This window comes from Mycena indigotica (genome assembly GCF_014461135.1).
Source record: "Mycena indigotica strain 171206Taipei chromosome Unknown Mind.scaff0002, whole genome shotgun sequence".
In the NCBI taxonomy this organism is placed as follows: Eukaryota; Fungi; Basidiomycota; class Agaricomycetes; order Agaricales; family Mycenaceae; genus Mycena; species Mycena indigotica.
In genome coordinates, this window is record NW_023503001.1 from 4,469,862 (window position 1) to 4,483,349 (window position 13,488).

Sequence of the window (13,488 nt, forward strand, 5' to 3'; positions counted from 1 at the left end):
AATAGCTTCTACAGTCCACAAACGGACGAGGCAACCTTAGTTGCTGCGACATTAACCCGACCCAGTTGCTTTGCCTGGTTGTTTGTGAGTGCATTCATGGCCGAAAGGGCAACATTGAAGGTCCCCGGCGCAGCGTGGTCGACAGCGAGGACGTTGATCGTCTTCTTTGCCCCGCTGGCGGGAGTATAGGTCAGCTGCCAGCATTCGCCGCAATGGGCAGAGTTCCAGCCTTCGACGGCACCGACCGCCCCAATGAAGGGGAACTTCGGGATGTCAGAGAACTTCTTGAATCCGAAGCGCGTTTCGAGCCCGTTGACCCCATCGGAGCAGGCCTATGAGTAGAGCGATTAATATGTCTCATGGCCACAAGCAAAGAGCGAGTGACAAACGCACAACAATGTCTAGTGAGTTGGAGCCTACGTCGTAGGTTTCGTCGTATGCTACCGTGTCTGCGAGGGCACCGGCAGCAAAGAGTGCGAGAGAGGTGAGAGTAGTGAACTTCATCGTATAAGAGAGGGAGAGCGAGGGTTTGCTGGAAATGGAGGAGTTGGTTCTACCTTTTTATACGGAAGGACAAGTGCCGAGAACGGGGCCAGTTAACCGACCTCGAGCTACTAGAAGGCGGCCAGTGTCAGATGAGCGGGCACTCAAGACCGTGGAGCGAGATAGTGGGACTGCTTTGGGTACTTGAATCAAACAAGCCCAGTCGGGAAATAGGCTTCCAGAGGTGACAAGTAGAGCTCGCGGGTGACATCGCTTAGAGGTTCAATACTCGGGCATGAAGACCAGATAAAGTAAGTATCTCTGGCGAGAGCTCACAAAAGCGCTGACGGTGACAAGAAGCAGGAGAAGGCGATCACGGGGCATGACATACTCAGCTGTTCGCCCTGGCATTCTCAGTCCTGGTTATGCGAATATATAGTACTCCAACGACTAATGCCTCGTCTCGCTCAATCGCCTTGAGAAGGCTTCGCGGCACTGATAGTGTGTAACTTCGCCCCTGTCAATAGATCAGAACCCAGATATCGAGATTGGGTTTGTATGACCCGCCTTGGGGAGTGGACAGCAATAAAACTGTTGCCAATTCGTTTGTGGCATTGCGGACAGCTATAAAAAGCACATCAGAGGCAGACAAAAGTAAAGGAAACAACACACATCCGACTGTCGGTTACTTTGACGCGTCTTGTTTGCAATCCCATCAACAAACGGTCCACTTGGTCTCCACGAGCCTTGCTGAGGTTCTTGACAACCCGGGTGTCGAAGACCGGTGCATGCAGGGCATTGACGAGGAATTTGTGGATGTCTTGTGTGGAGACAAGTGGAGGAAGGAGTTCAAGTGTGGCGACCGAATCCAGCTGGGGACTGTGTCGAGCGATCAGTCCCAAAGCTGGCTCGAGAAGGTCAGAGACGCTAAGTTTGGCGTTGGCATTGGGTCGAAGGTAGATTCGCAGTAAGGTCAAGTAGACATTCGCTGTTCTTCCGCTCGCGGAGTACACCCGGGCACAATGTCTACAAGAAGATGAATGGGAAACGATGATCACGTGGGAAAAACGTACTGTTCTGCTTTCATGTAATCTTGCAGTTTGTAGACGTACAGTTCCAGCGCTTGGTCATGTCGTCCAAACCGGCCAAGAAGTATTGCTCGGGCCTCAAACAAATCTGATTTGCTTAAATTTTTTCTCGTACTTTTGTTTCAAACCAAGTCGTACCTTCAGAGGAAATCAAGTTATAGAGCCGGTCTATCCGATAGTGATTTGTTGTGTCGATAAACTTGAGGAGGCTGGCATAATGTTGGGTCCAATCTGAGCCATATTCAGTTCAATTTGTGGTATGAATGCTTGTCAACTTGCCTTTGTCGTTTCGCTTCTTTGCTGCTAGGGTGGCTCTGAGGTAGAGTTCCGCCAGACGATCGTGAAAAACTGGTGATTCTTCACGACGTTCTTCAATTAAGAACTCAATGTAACGAATGCAGAGCGAAGGCTCGATGCTTTCGAGGAAATCCGCCACAGCTGTTCGCGGTAGTTCAACATCTTCCGATGTGAATATCTAGAGAGAGCCAGACAGATATCAGTCCAGTCCACCGTTCTTCTGCGGAATGTCCTGACCTGAAATGCCATTGTGCTGTCTTTCTCAAATATCCAGCGAGAAGATTGAAAGATTTCTTCCATATGTTCCGGACCTAATTTTTGGAGGTAATATATTGATGGCATCAGTTTGTCCTCCAGGTCGCTTTCTTGCTCGCTGAGACTAGAAGCGATATGAGCTAAGCGTTGACTATCAAGGACTTGTCCCACTTCTTGAGGAGATCTAATGCCTTTCGGTGCATCTTCTTTCCATTGTAAAGATCTCGCAATTCGGGAAATTTCTCCTCAAGGATGAATTAAACGAAGGAGAAGACGCTGGTGGCATACCTTGCGTTCCAACAGCTCGTCCTCTACTTCAGAAACCTCGCACCAGTTCGACACCCGACAGAGCGAGCCGAGAAGACCCGGCCGAATGACGAGATAAGCTTTGAACAACGCAGTGTCCACGATTTGAGCATATCGCAACAGTTGTTCTGGAGTCAAGGCAGCAAAAGGTGCATTTGGCAGCGCAAAAAGATCGTCGACAGAGGTTTCCGAAAGGAAAGCAATCTGGTGTGACTGGTTTTCTGGTGTTATTCCTATTGCTGCAAGGGCGGCTTTGACCTTGGGTCGTCTGTCGGAAAGATATCGGAGCAGGGTTTCGACGGATTTAGGGAGATCGTCTGGGGTTCGTATCAGTTAATCTGGATGGTGTTCTCATCTGACATTGACTTGCCATGGACAGTTTGTTTCGGCCGCACTTTCGGGGTATTGCTCGTCGGGTGGTCACTGTCTTTCAATGACGGCAAGAATGCTCCAAGTCCTTTCAATCTTCCGCGGATCGTCCCCGTTGTCGAAGCAGTTAGCCCTACAATTCCCTCTAACGATTCTGGTATTGAGGGAGCGACAACATTTTCCGCATCTTTGGTAGGAGACTCTGAATCTGCACTGGGAGTTGATGCTTCTGAGACTTCTTCTGCGATCGTAGGCGGTGGCCCCCCATATAAAGATATCCACTGGTCTTGTGCAACAGACAACCGACCAGCCACTGACTCAGGATATAGGGCAACGACTTTGGCGGGATTGACCTCGAGGTCAATAAAAGCATCAATTGCAGTGTCAAACTGTGCCGCGCGAAACTGCGACACAGCGTTCAGCCCGCGCACAAGCTTGACGCGTTGGTCCTGAGAATAAAAGTGATTCAGAAATGCTCCAGGCGCATCTGTTCGACTAGTACCTTGTCAGGAAGCAGTGTAACGTCAATTATTTCAAGTAGCGCGAGAGCATCTGCATATTGGCCCGCAGCCACTAGTTCGTCGACTTGTGTTCCCCAGGGTTTCATCTTGAACTGCCAGATTGTACTACCTTCCGCCGCAGCCAAATTCTTGTCTGTCGGGGTTGTAATTAGGAAGAGGGGAGATTTGGCTGAGGGAGATGGGGTGAGTATCCGCAGAGACGCGTTCGGCGTGGGGCTTGTCGCTGAAGTCGGTGTTGGGCTGAATGGGAATGATAGTGTCTGTGTCGGCTGCAGGGAGAGAGAGGAACGGATTTGGAGTAGAGTAGTGGGCTGCGGAGCTGGTATTGCTGCGGTCGAGGGATCGGTTGGCGCAGCTGGGGCAATAGCGCCGGGAGGAAGAACAGAGAACACATAGGGTTTCACATATGCTATAGTAAAGTTAGCAGTAGAATAAATAAAAGTGGAAGCATACCGATCTCTTCAGGTGGGGCTGGCCATTCAATGGATGCCGGCCTCGCAGGAGAGCCATCCGGTCCAACGAAAATACCCTCATCTGGACAAGTAAGCTTATGAAAAACCAACTGCGTCCCGCTCACTATCTTTCAGAATAAGTGCTTCCGAGGGACTGATATGTAGTGCAGCAGGCTTGGGCTTTACACCCAGACCAAGAGTCATGTAGCCACCGAGGCTGGTAAAAGCACTCATGCCCGTACCAGCAGCAGTGACCGGAAGTGGTATTGAAATGTCGGTGGCCGTCATTGAAAGGATAGAAAACATGGCGTATTCTGTTGGGGAGTAGCCAAAGCACGCAGTATCTTTATCCAGGAATGAAATAACACGGGCAGAGTGAGGTAAAGGCGCTTCCTAGAATTCCGCGATGAGTGGATGACGAAAATGTGGTGGAGTCAATATCTGACTTTCGACTCTTGAGCCTCTCCGTCTTTCCACGAGTATATGACGACTTTCCGTCGACATCCAACAACTAGTTGAGTAACAAGGGTGGGTATTGAGGTAGCCTTCGCGCCAGGCGGCAAGTCCGGAGCAACATGCTGGACTGAAGAATGGATTGCGAAGGAAAAGGCAGCTTTCGCTTTGAGAAGCGGGGTCGGAGGGGAGAGATTAGGCAGAGGGAGGAGAGTTACAGCGGCCTCTAGGTTGAATTAGCTATCGTCTGCGACTAAAGACGGACTCACCAGACAACAAAACAAGCGAATTTATGTCCTTGATGAAGCCAATCTGCTCAATGGCCCTACGTGCCAACCCTTTCTTAGACTCTACTAGGACCAGTGAGTCTTCTCCGTCGTCGTCAATACTATATATATGGAGAATCCCCGTCGCAGTGCCGACATATAACCTGTCGCCTATTGCAAGTAAGTGCAAGCCACGTTGCGTAGAAGATGAACCACCATGGACGTAGAGACTCTCTACTCTCTCCTTGACCCCTGTAACCACTGGCGAAGGTGGGTCGAACGGCCCCATCGACGTTATGGATGAGTTACCGTGTCTTTATGGGGCTAATTGCCCGGGCCATTCACGCTCCCGTGACTCAGGTTCGAAGTCCTCCCCGAACCAAGCGCAAGGTCAGCTACACAAATTCTGGCTCATTCCACCCACATATACGAGGGGTCATACGCGTAATTCCACCGCGTTCTGTTTGTTTCTCCCCTCCGTTCCTCCAATCACAAAATTCATCGCGATTCTGAAGCTCGTCAGACTTCCTAAGAGTTCGTCCGTCTAAAGTTCCCCATCTGATGTCAGCAACTCGTGACACCAACACCGTCCGCGACTCCCACATACATATAATGCGAAACTTCCTCCAGATTGGAAACAGGCTGCTATCTGCTCTCGTTGGTACAGATGTCCTTCAAACCCCTCCTCTGCATTTTGTCAACTTCTTTGGCGACCTTTGCGTCAACTTTGACCCTTCCAGGCCCCGCCGCTCTTCCTTCTGACGCTTCCTCCCCGCTTAGCCCCGCCCTGGCCAGCTTCAGTATCGAGACCGCTTTTTTCATCGAATATATTGGCAATACCACAGACCCAAACACGCTGAGTCAACATTTGCTGCAAAATTTGAAAGACCGCACCGGTACACCAGCGGAGGTACGGATTGGGGGGATCACTGCCGACTCGACATATTGGGACCCTTCATTGAACACCGCAATCTTCAACTTCATTGATTCGTCAGGAACCCTCTTCAATTCGACCATCGGCCCAGAATTCTGGGAAGCGGCGCGTTCACTGCTACCAAAGGACACTAAAGTCACGGTCAACCTTGTATGACGAAAACATGACTAAGGATTCTCTTTCTGAATGGTAAAATCAGGACCTCCACAACTTCAACTACACTGGAGCCCTGGCCGTCGCCCAGTCTGCCATCTCGGGTCTTGATGCCGGACAACTGATCGCTTTCGAGAGTTGAGCTCTCGTTGAAGAACTACAACTAATTCCAACATTTTCTGTAGTCGGTAACGAACCCGATCATTATTCGCCCTCCCTTTCAGCAGCCAAGTATGATGCGACATGGGTTCCGTGGTCAAAAAACATCACAGAAGCGTTGGGCTTTTCTGAGCCCATGTTCCAAATAGCCGCCACAGCTGAAGACCCTTTGTGGCCTTACACTGCCTCTGGCGCAAGTTCACAGCTTGATTGTGTTAGCGCCCTTGCTGCTGGTGCTAGCTCCGCCGGAACGGTCAAGTCGTGCAGCGAGGTCAGCGCGAGAAGTCTTCATCGAGAGGTGTGGACTTACATTTTCTCGTGCAGCACACCTACCAATATTCGGTTTGCGATCCTACGCGGACTGCAGTTGCTACATTGCCTAATCTTGTAAGTCCTCACAGTCGGTTTCTTCGTTCGACCAAGTTCATCAAGGTCAACCACACCCGCCTAGCCATGTACTTGGATCTTTGGCAGCCCCGAATCCAATCGGTTCGCGCACAACTTGGACCGGACTCATTTGTGATTGGAGAGTACAATTCGGTCAGTTGCTCTGGTAAAGCAGGCGTATCAGATACTTTTGGGCAAGCACTCTGGCTCCTCGATACAACACTCTATGCAGCGTCAATTAACGTATCGCGGTAAGCATGTCTCCTCCCTCAACTTTTCCCATCATTCATTGGATCAACAGGCTATACATTCACCAAGGTGGACCCCTCGCACTGCAGTCCTCTACACAACTCAATCACGGGGGGCTGTCTCGATATGATCTATGGTCCAACACCGAGTTCGTTGCTGATAAAAGGTTGTCTGAATCAGCTCTCAGGTACCCTATGGATGCACTCAATGGAGAAAAACAAGTCTTCCCGTCATACTCGGCATATCTTTTCATCACAGAGGCCATCGGACATTCCAACTCACTTCGGATCGCGAATCTGTGGCCAGGAAGACAGACCAATGGCTCGTCAATAACCACTGCAGGAGGAGACTTCACCGCAGGCCAAAATGTCGTCTACGGCTTTTGGGAAGACGATGCGCAAGACTTCCCCACCAAGATCGCTCTATTGAACCTGCAAATATTCAACCAGACCGAGCTGGGGCCACGCCCGAGTACGACTTTTGATCTCAGCGCGTTTCTACGTCCGAAACAGAAATATGTGCGTGTGAGGCGACTGCAGGCCGCAGGGGCGGATGTCACATTCGGGAATGCTACATTCTGGTCTGGGCAGACGTTTGCCGTCGACAGCGATGGTCTTGCTCAAGGTCAACTGTATGAAGACGTTGTAAAAGGGGGAGAAATTCAAGTGGAGGCATCCAGTGCAGCTTTAGTATTCTTGTGATCCTACATTTCGAGTTTCCCTTATGAATTCGGGCTGTCAACGATCGCATTTGCGTTCAGTCGCTCTCTCGCCTGCTTAGTAGGTGAGTAGTTTTCAAGAAGCACAGTTCAATGCATACTTGAGCAACGAGGTCTGCTTCAATTTCGGGCAACGTTTCAGGTTCTTCGCCGTTCCACGGAAGCACCTCCCATCTTGTCGGAGAGTTCCCGATGCAAAGACAGAGGTCCTCTGGTAGATATCCACCATGCTCAGAATTGAATCGCTCCCGGACCTGGGATTCCTCTAGATTGACTCCAAGTCAGACTAATGAAACTCAACAACAAAAACGGTGCCTTCTGTCATGGCTCCCAGTTGCGACATCATGCCACGAACAATATTTTCCGCGGCCTCGCGATACTGGCGTCGTCGAGCGATTTCTAGCAGGAGTTTGTTGAACGCGGTCTGATAGGCAACATAGTGTTCGTGAAGATGTTCGAGTGTGTCGACATGCTGCTGGAGAAGGTGAAGTCCCTCTTCACAATTGGCCTGCAGGATTGTAAGTTGACAACTTGTGTAAGGTTTTAGGACTGACTTGTGCGACATCTTGATCCTGTAACATCTCAGTCATAATGTCTCCGAGTTCATCCAAGTCATCAAGGATCCCGTTTAGCTGTGCTAGGCTCTTTTTTGACGACTGACTGAAGCCAGCAAGTGTGTCCCTTTGGAGAGTCAATTATGAACACCCTGTGAAGGCGGACTGACCGAGTGGATATAATCGATGCTAAAGATTCCTCGAGTTCTGAGATGATAGAGGGCAGCTCTTCCGTATCTCTATTCATGGCCTGTAGATCTTCCTCACCAAATGCTTCGCCGTCTTCCGCTTCATTTAATGCGCCTGCCATTTGATCATAGTGTGCCGCTAGACTCTCTAGATGGCGGGCCATAGCTGTGATGGTATTGTCTTTAGTAGAGAGTAAGGTGTCGATTGCAGGCAGGGTGGACATGTCGGGAAGCCTCTCTGTTATATTAGACGTCGTTCGTTGAAGAATTTCAGGGTATTCGTCTGTTTGGCTTAGAATGTCCTGCGACAACATGAATCAAGTAGTTGAACAGCAACAGGGGAGCGCACGTCTAAGTGTGTTCGTCCGTTCTCTATCTTCTCCAGGACATCTTCGATGGCTTGGTCATCGACAAAGTCGCGGAGGGTTTTCCATGTGCGACGCTCAGGACGGCTCTTGATTTTCCGGACTGTAGAGGAGAGACTTTGACGGGGGGATTCCAATACATTGACCACAGCTGGCTCTTCGCCCTCTGAATGTTGGCTCCCAAATAAGGACGAAGCAGATAAATGCTCGTGGAAGTCAGGCGGCACGAGCTGCGCGCCTAAAGCCTCCAAAATGTTATCCAGCGCATCGGAGTGTCTCTTTCTGACGTTGTCCCATTCCTACAAGCATGACGCGTCAGTGGACAGAGAGCGGTATAGGTAACCATTACACGCCTGAACTTGCCTGCTCAATCTCGCGCGCTTCTCTTCAATGGTTTTCGCGATTCCCACCGCGAGCTTCAGTAACTCAGTACACTCGTATAGGGTCTAGCAGGATGAAACAGTACCCGCAACTGCTCAAGCACTCCCTCCGTGACCCATTTAACCTTCGCGTCCAGTGCCAACACATCCACGACAGACCCGGACGCCTGGTTCGACAAATCGTTTGCTTGAAAACAGAGTTGTTCACCAGCTTGCAGTGCGCTCTTCGACAACTCTACCAGCGCAACGAGGTTTTGGTCTGGCATAAATGCAGGCTCATCATGATTGATAATCAAAGGCGTTTATTGGACTGATCCGCATTATCGTTATCTAATCTAACCTCCCACCTTCATTCTTCTCTTGGATTTGAGTTGATATAACGGTTCGAAATATCAGAAGGCCGCAAAGGCAGCTATGTGGATGTAGTAGTAGTATTGTGATACTGGTATCAATGCACCTGGGTCCAGGTTAAGCAAGTTTTGGGTGGATTATCGACATACCTCAAATGTGTCATTTCCGGGCGTCCGGATCACAGTCACACCTTCTGAGCTCGGTTTTAAACGGTCACCGGCACCGGTGCTCTCTACCCCACATTCTCTTCTTCAAACTGCGACATGGCAAAAGGACGACGGACATTCATCGTAGGCGCGGGATGCACCGCGTTCATCAAGCCGCGTGGTTTGCGCAGTACCGAGGACATGGGCTTGGAGGCCACAACCAAAGCTCTGCTTGATGGTTCAACTATTCTGCAATCATTGCTTCACTCGGGCTGAACTAATAACAGCTGGTATAACATACGATGCAGTGGAGACTGCCTATGTTGGATATTGTTACGGCGACTCAACCAGCGGACAGGTACTATTGTTCTGATCACTACCGAACATCTAGCAGCTCACTTTATCGCACAAGCGTGCTCTCTACAACCTTGGCCTCACCAACATCCCAATTACTAATGTCAACAATAACTGCTCAACGGGATCCACTGCGCTCTACAACGCGAATCTTGCTGTTAAATTCTCCCAAGTCGAGTGTGCGCTTGCTCTTGGCTTTGAGAAGATGAAGCCAGGTCAACATACGCGATCTACCGTCCACATTGAACTAAGTCGTCTTCAGGCAGTCTTGGCACTAACTTTCCCGACCGCATTCCTCCGACCGCGCTCCTTCACCTACGAAGCGAAGATATCGAGCGACAGGCACTTGGAGAAAACCACGGGCCTGGTGCGCCCCGGATCTTCAGCAATGCTTCTGCGGAATATTTCCAGAAGTATGGTGGGGGAATGGAGCACCTCGCTCAAATCGGTAGCCAAAGTCTTGCAGTTTCTCGACATTCTAAGCTCACACATCGCAGCCTCGAAGAATCACAAACACTCAGTCAATAACCCATACTCGCAATTTCGCGATGGATGGAGCGTCGAACAAGTCATGAAAGCGCCGAAGATTACCAATGAGCTCACTAAGTTCATGTGCTCTCCAACCTCCGTATGCTTTTCTCACACTGTTGATTTCATGGTTTGAGCGTATAAAGGACGGCGCCGCGGCATGTATCGTTGCTTCTGAAGACTTTGTTCATGCACACGGACTCGAGAATCAAGCCATCGAGATAGTTGCTCAGGCTTTGGCAACAGATGGTCCCGAGGCTTTTGAAAGCCAGAGTGCCATGCAGGTCGTCGGCTACAACATGACCAAGGTGACTTTCTGAGTTTAACCTCCACGAGCAACATTAAATTCAAGATAGGTCGCGGCGGACAAAGTATTCAAGGATGCCGGTTTTGCGGATGGGCAAGGCCGTGATCAGGTTGGTGTTTTGGAACTGCACGATTGCTTCGCCGCGAATGAGGTTTGTTGCTGTATTGTTCCGAAAGCAACGGTCACAGATGCCTTCGACAGCTCGTCATGTATCCCGCCCTCGGTCTCTGCGCTGAAAATGAGGCGCACAAACTAGTTGAACGTGGAGACAATACGGTATGACATGCCAAACCCATTTTATGCATGACTGACTTGGAATCCAGTACGGCGGCAAATTCGTTGTGAACCCCAGTGGCGGGCTGGAGGCCAAGGGACATCCTCTTGGCGCGACGGGTCTTGGAATGCACTTCTATATTGCAATGCAACTGAGGAACTGTGAGTAGAGTCAAATGCCTTGTCAAGTTCAGCTAATATGTGACCCAAGGGGCCGGCCCAATGCAGGCTCCAGGATTGTTTGAGGGTTCTGAACAAGGCAAATACGGATTAGTCCATAATGTAAGTGAACATAACATCGCTGCCATTGGCTCATTCCCTTCCAGGTTGGTCTCGGCGGTGCCGTTGTGGTGTCTTTACTCCGCCGTCCAGAGTTTTTCAAGCCAGGCGGCGAGGACGGTCGTACCAGGTAAGAAGCGGATGATTGGCACTAGACAACCCATTTAACAGTCCTCCAGGTTGGGATATAACCACGCCCACGAGTGCCGACCTGTGACTATGCAAGACGTCGACAAGGTGAAGTCGAAGAAGAATTCGCCCTTCGTGCTGCAACACGCCAAGCTCTGATTTTCCCGTTGTTGATATGTAGTACATGCCTTGTATTTTTCACGAATCGATTGGACTAGCATCTGAAATGGCGGCGAGGAGACTGTCCGGAGTGGGTTTTCTGGCCACCGCATCCACTTTGATACCAAGTTCTTGTTGGAGGAAGTTGAAAGTAGTCGGGCCAATTGCCGCAACTCTCGCTGTTCGAGAGGGCAACTCGAAATGTTCTCGTAGAAACGGCACTACAAATGCGGCGGCTGACGGCGCGAAAAATACGATCCACCATATATTGCCATCTAGACACGGGTGTCGGTAGAAATGACAGGGAATTAGCGAGGACAAGTACTTGATAACTTTTCGACGACCAGCTTGAGGTCTTGAGCAAAAGTCGAGGAGCCTTGAGTCTGATAGACCTGGAAGGACGAGAGTTGGAAGCCTTTGGCGTGTAGAAATTCCTGTAATGTGTCACGGTTCTTGTCTCCAGTGAGGTAGAGCAGTGGTGTCGAAGGAGGAGATGAAAAGTCGGCGGTGATGAACTGGGCGAGTTGTTCACTGTTGCCTGTTGATTCTCCGCGAATGTCAAGCGGCGCAAATGGAGAGTCCGGGTAAGAAGACCGAGTGTGGATGAGTTTGCTTGCGCTGGATTTGCCCACCACGTAGAATGGTATTGTCCTCCAGTGGAGATCTGCAATAAAAATGAACGAGATAAGGACAGAAGAGGTTCTCAGAACCGTTTAGGTCACTGAAGGCAGTTTGTAGCTCGCGGATTGCATTGTCCCAAGCATCACAGCCGCGCCCGCTGGTGATAATAACTCCACTATGCTCAGACCCTCTACGCATAAGCTGAGTAAGCGATTCCCCATTCACGAACGCGGTTTCAAGCACAGAGACTGAAGCAGTGGTATAGCCTGTTGACGAAAAGGTCGTCTCGTAGCGATCTGGGGAGTCAGGCGTTCGGAGAAACAAGATATTGTCGGAGACCATTGAAGTCGAACAAGACTCCGTTTCGGCTCCGAAGCTCCGACAATTGTGTCACCAATCTTTTTGCTTGCAACCCTCATGGCCCCGTTCAAGAAGGAAAATCCACTACATTCAGTGTAAGACACCTGTGGCTACATCATTTGGATGCTCACCTGTGTGTCAGGATCGCGGGGTCCACTGCTGGAGCCATTGAAGCGTGCGTTATGCTTTATTTCTTTCGCGACGCGCTCATGAATTGTAGACCGGCAGGTTTGTAACCTACCCCACTGAATTCGTGAAAACGCGCTCCCAGTTCAGCGGAAAGGTAGTACATCTTAAATGAGCGAGCGATCCCTGTGACCGACAAATCCAAGAGAGAAAGTCCCATCGCCATAATTCGAGAAACTCTGCGCACAAAAGGCATTACTGGTCTCTACTCTGGATGCACAGCTCTTGTTGTCGGCAACTCCGTCAAAGCTGGGGTAAGATTCGTGACATATGATCACTTCAAGAATATGCTGGCCGACTCTGAGGTGCCTTTCGTCCATTCATCCATCCTACGACGCTTACACCTTTGAACAGGGAAAAGTTAGCGCTCCGAGAAGTTTACTTGGTGCCCCTCACTTCCCCTTTTGCATGGACAAGCCTCACACCCGTTAGCTGGTCTGGGAGCCGGCATGATGGAAGCAATCTTCGCTGTTACGCCCTCAGAGACTATCAAGTAAGCACCAGTCAGTTCCACAGCGTTCATTTCTTGATTTTGGCAGGACCAAACTCATCGACGATGCTAAGCGACCTAATCCTCAATACCGCGGTTTGGTGCACGGAAGCATCTCTATAGTCAGGGCGGAGGGCATTTTTGGTATATACCGCGGCCTCTTCCCAGTCGTATGCGTTTTCGCTCTTCTGGCCACCTTCATCCCTAATGCGAGCAGATGATGCGCCAGGGCGCCAACTCCGCTGTACGATTCACCACCTACTCGACCATCAAGCAGTTTGTTCAGGGCCAGGCCCGACCGGGGCAAACCCTCCCCGCAACAATCACGTTTGGGATTGGTGCTATCGCGGGACTGGTCACAGTCTATACTACGATGCCTCTCGAGTAAGTCAACAATTTGTTTTTGTTATCTGTCTTAACTCTCGTTTCTAGCGTTATCAAAACCAGGATGCAGACTCTAGAAGCCAGATCGCAATACCGAAATTCCTTCCATTGTGCCTACCGTATCTTTACAGAGGAAGGTATACTCCGTTTCTGGACCGGCACAACTCCGAGGTTGGCCAGACTAGTTGTAAGTGTGCTGTTCTTATCACGGAAAAAATCGACTCAACGTGGGGCAGATGGCTGGAGGAATTGTCTTCACTGTCTACGAAAATGTCATCTCCCTACTCAATCCTCGTCAGCAGGAATAAAAGTGGCTATCGTCGTGTGCATTGCAATAGGTCTAT

General features: G+C 50.2%; 7 protein-coding genes across 7 annotated transcripts; 3 read left to right on the forward strand and 4 right to left on the reverse strand.

Annotated features, from left to right (window-relative positions):
- Positions 1 to 8: 8 nt before the first annotated feature.
- On the reverse strand, positions 9 to 504 carry MIND_00246600 (uncharacterized protein; the record flags this gene model as incomplete). The annotated part of the gene is made up of 2 exons (XM_037359348.1): positions 9 to 332; positions 394 to 504. 2 exons carry the CDS (start codon positions 502 to 504, stop codon positions 9 to 11), a joined length of 435 nt encoding a protein of 144 aa, XP_037224443.1.
- A 429-nt stretch (positions 505 to 933) lies between these two features.
- Positions 934 to 4,779, reverse strand: MIND_00246700 (Rab guanyl-nucleotide exchange factor; the record flags this gene model as incomplete). Its single annotated transcript, XM_037359349.1, has 16 exons — positions 934 to 1,000; positions 1,051 to 1,107; positions 1,156 to 1,509; positions 1,557 to 1,659; positions 1,710 to 1,802; positions 1,851 to 2,046; positions 2,106 to 2,247; positions 2,295 to 2,365; positions 2,412 to 2,746; positions 2,800 to 3,247; positions 3,301 to 3,728; positions 3,773 to 3,853; positions 3,897 to 4,164; positions 4,218 to 4,450; positions 4,494 to 4,661; positions 4,707 to 4,779. 16 exons carry the CDS (start codon positions 4,777 to 4,779, stop codon positions 934 to 936), a joined length of 3,117 nt encoding a protein of 1,038 aa, XP_037224444.1.
- Positions 4,780 to 5,157: 378 nt separating this feature from the next.
- On the forward strand, positions 5,158 to 7,073 carry MIND_00246800 (Glycoside hydrolase family 79 protein; the record flags this gene model as incomplete). The annotated part of the gene is made up of 6 exons (XM_037359350.1): positions 5,158 to 5,574; positions 5,624 to 5,714; positions 5,763 to 6,007; positions 6,061 to 6,374; positions 6,425 to 6,520; positions 6,560 to 7,073. The coding sequence occupies 6 exons, from the start codon at positions 5,158 to 5,160 to the stop codon at positions 7,071 to 7,073; spliced, it is 1,677 nt and encodes a 558-aa protein (XP_037224445.1).
- A 20-nt stretch (positions 7,074 to 7,093) lies between these two features.
- Positions 7,094 to 8,843, reverse strand: MIND_00246900 (Kinase activator; the record flags this gene model as incomplete). Its single annotated transcript, XM_037359351.1, has 8 exons — positions 7,094 to 7,144; positions 7,192 to 7,355; positions 7,406 to 7,598; positions 7,645 to 7,771; positions 7,815 to 8,134; positions 8,182 to 8,496; positions 8,557 to 8,613; positions 8,664 to 8,843. The coding sequence occupies 8 exons, from the start codon at positions 8,841 to 8,843 to the stop codon at positions 7,094 to 7,096; spliced, it is 1,407 nt and encodes a 468-aa protein (XP_037224446.1).
- A 348-nt stretch (positions 8,844 to 9,191) lies between these two features.
- Positions 9,192 to 11,103, forward strand: MIND_00247000 (Sterol carrier protein 2; the record flags this gene model as incomplete). The annotated part of the gene is made up of 12 exons (XM_037359352.1): positions 9,192 to 9,312; positions 9,362 to 9,432; positions 9,487 to 9,643; positions 9,691 to 9,876; positions 9,926 to 10,056; positions 10,103 to 10,264; positions 10,313 to 10,414; positions 10,465 to 10,539; positions 10,587 to 10,698; positions 10,748 to 10,818; positions 10,863 to 10,945; positions 10,995 to 11,103. The coding sequence occupies 12 exons, from the start codon at positions 9,192 to 9,194 to the stop codon at positions 11,101 to 11,103; spliced, it is 1,380 nt and encodes a 459-aa protein (XP_037224447.1).
- Positions 11,104 to 11,142: 39 nt separating this feature from the next.
- On the reverse strand, positions 11,143 to 12,075 carry MIND_00247100 (Uroporphyrinogen-III synthase; the record flags this gene model as incomplete). Its single annotated transcript, XM_037359353.1, has 3 exons — positions 11,814 to 12,075; positions 11,429 to 11,767; positions 11,143 to 11,378 (listed from the first exon to the last, which is right to left on the reverse strand). The coding sequence occupies exons 1-3, from the start codon at positions 12,064 to 12,066 to the stop codon at positions 11,143 to 11,145; spliced, it is 828 nt and encodes a 275-aa protein (XP_037224448.1). The 5' UTR covers positions 12,067 to 12,075.
- A 57-nt stretch (positions 12,076 to 12,132) lies between these two features.
- Positions 12,133 to 13,452, forward strand: MIND_00247200 (Mitochondrial tricarboxylate transporter; the record flags this gene model as incomplete). The annotated part of the gene is made up of 10 exons (XM_037359354.1): positions 12,133 to 12,179; positions 12,227 to 12,259; positions 12,313 to 12,367; positions 12,417 to 12,575; positions 12,625 to 12,655; positions 12,703 to 12,763; positions 12,810 to 12,930; positions 12,978 to 13,144; positions 13,193 to 13,331; positions 13,381 to 13,452. Exons 1-10 carry the CDS (start codon positions 12,142 to 12,144, stop codon positions 13,450 to 13,452), a joined length of 876 nt encoding a protein of 291 aa, XP_037224449.1. The 5' UTR covers positions 12,133 to 12,141.
- Positions 13,453 to 13,488: the final 36 nt, after the last annotated feature.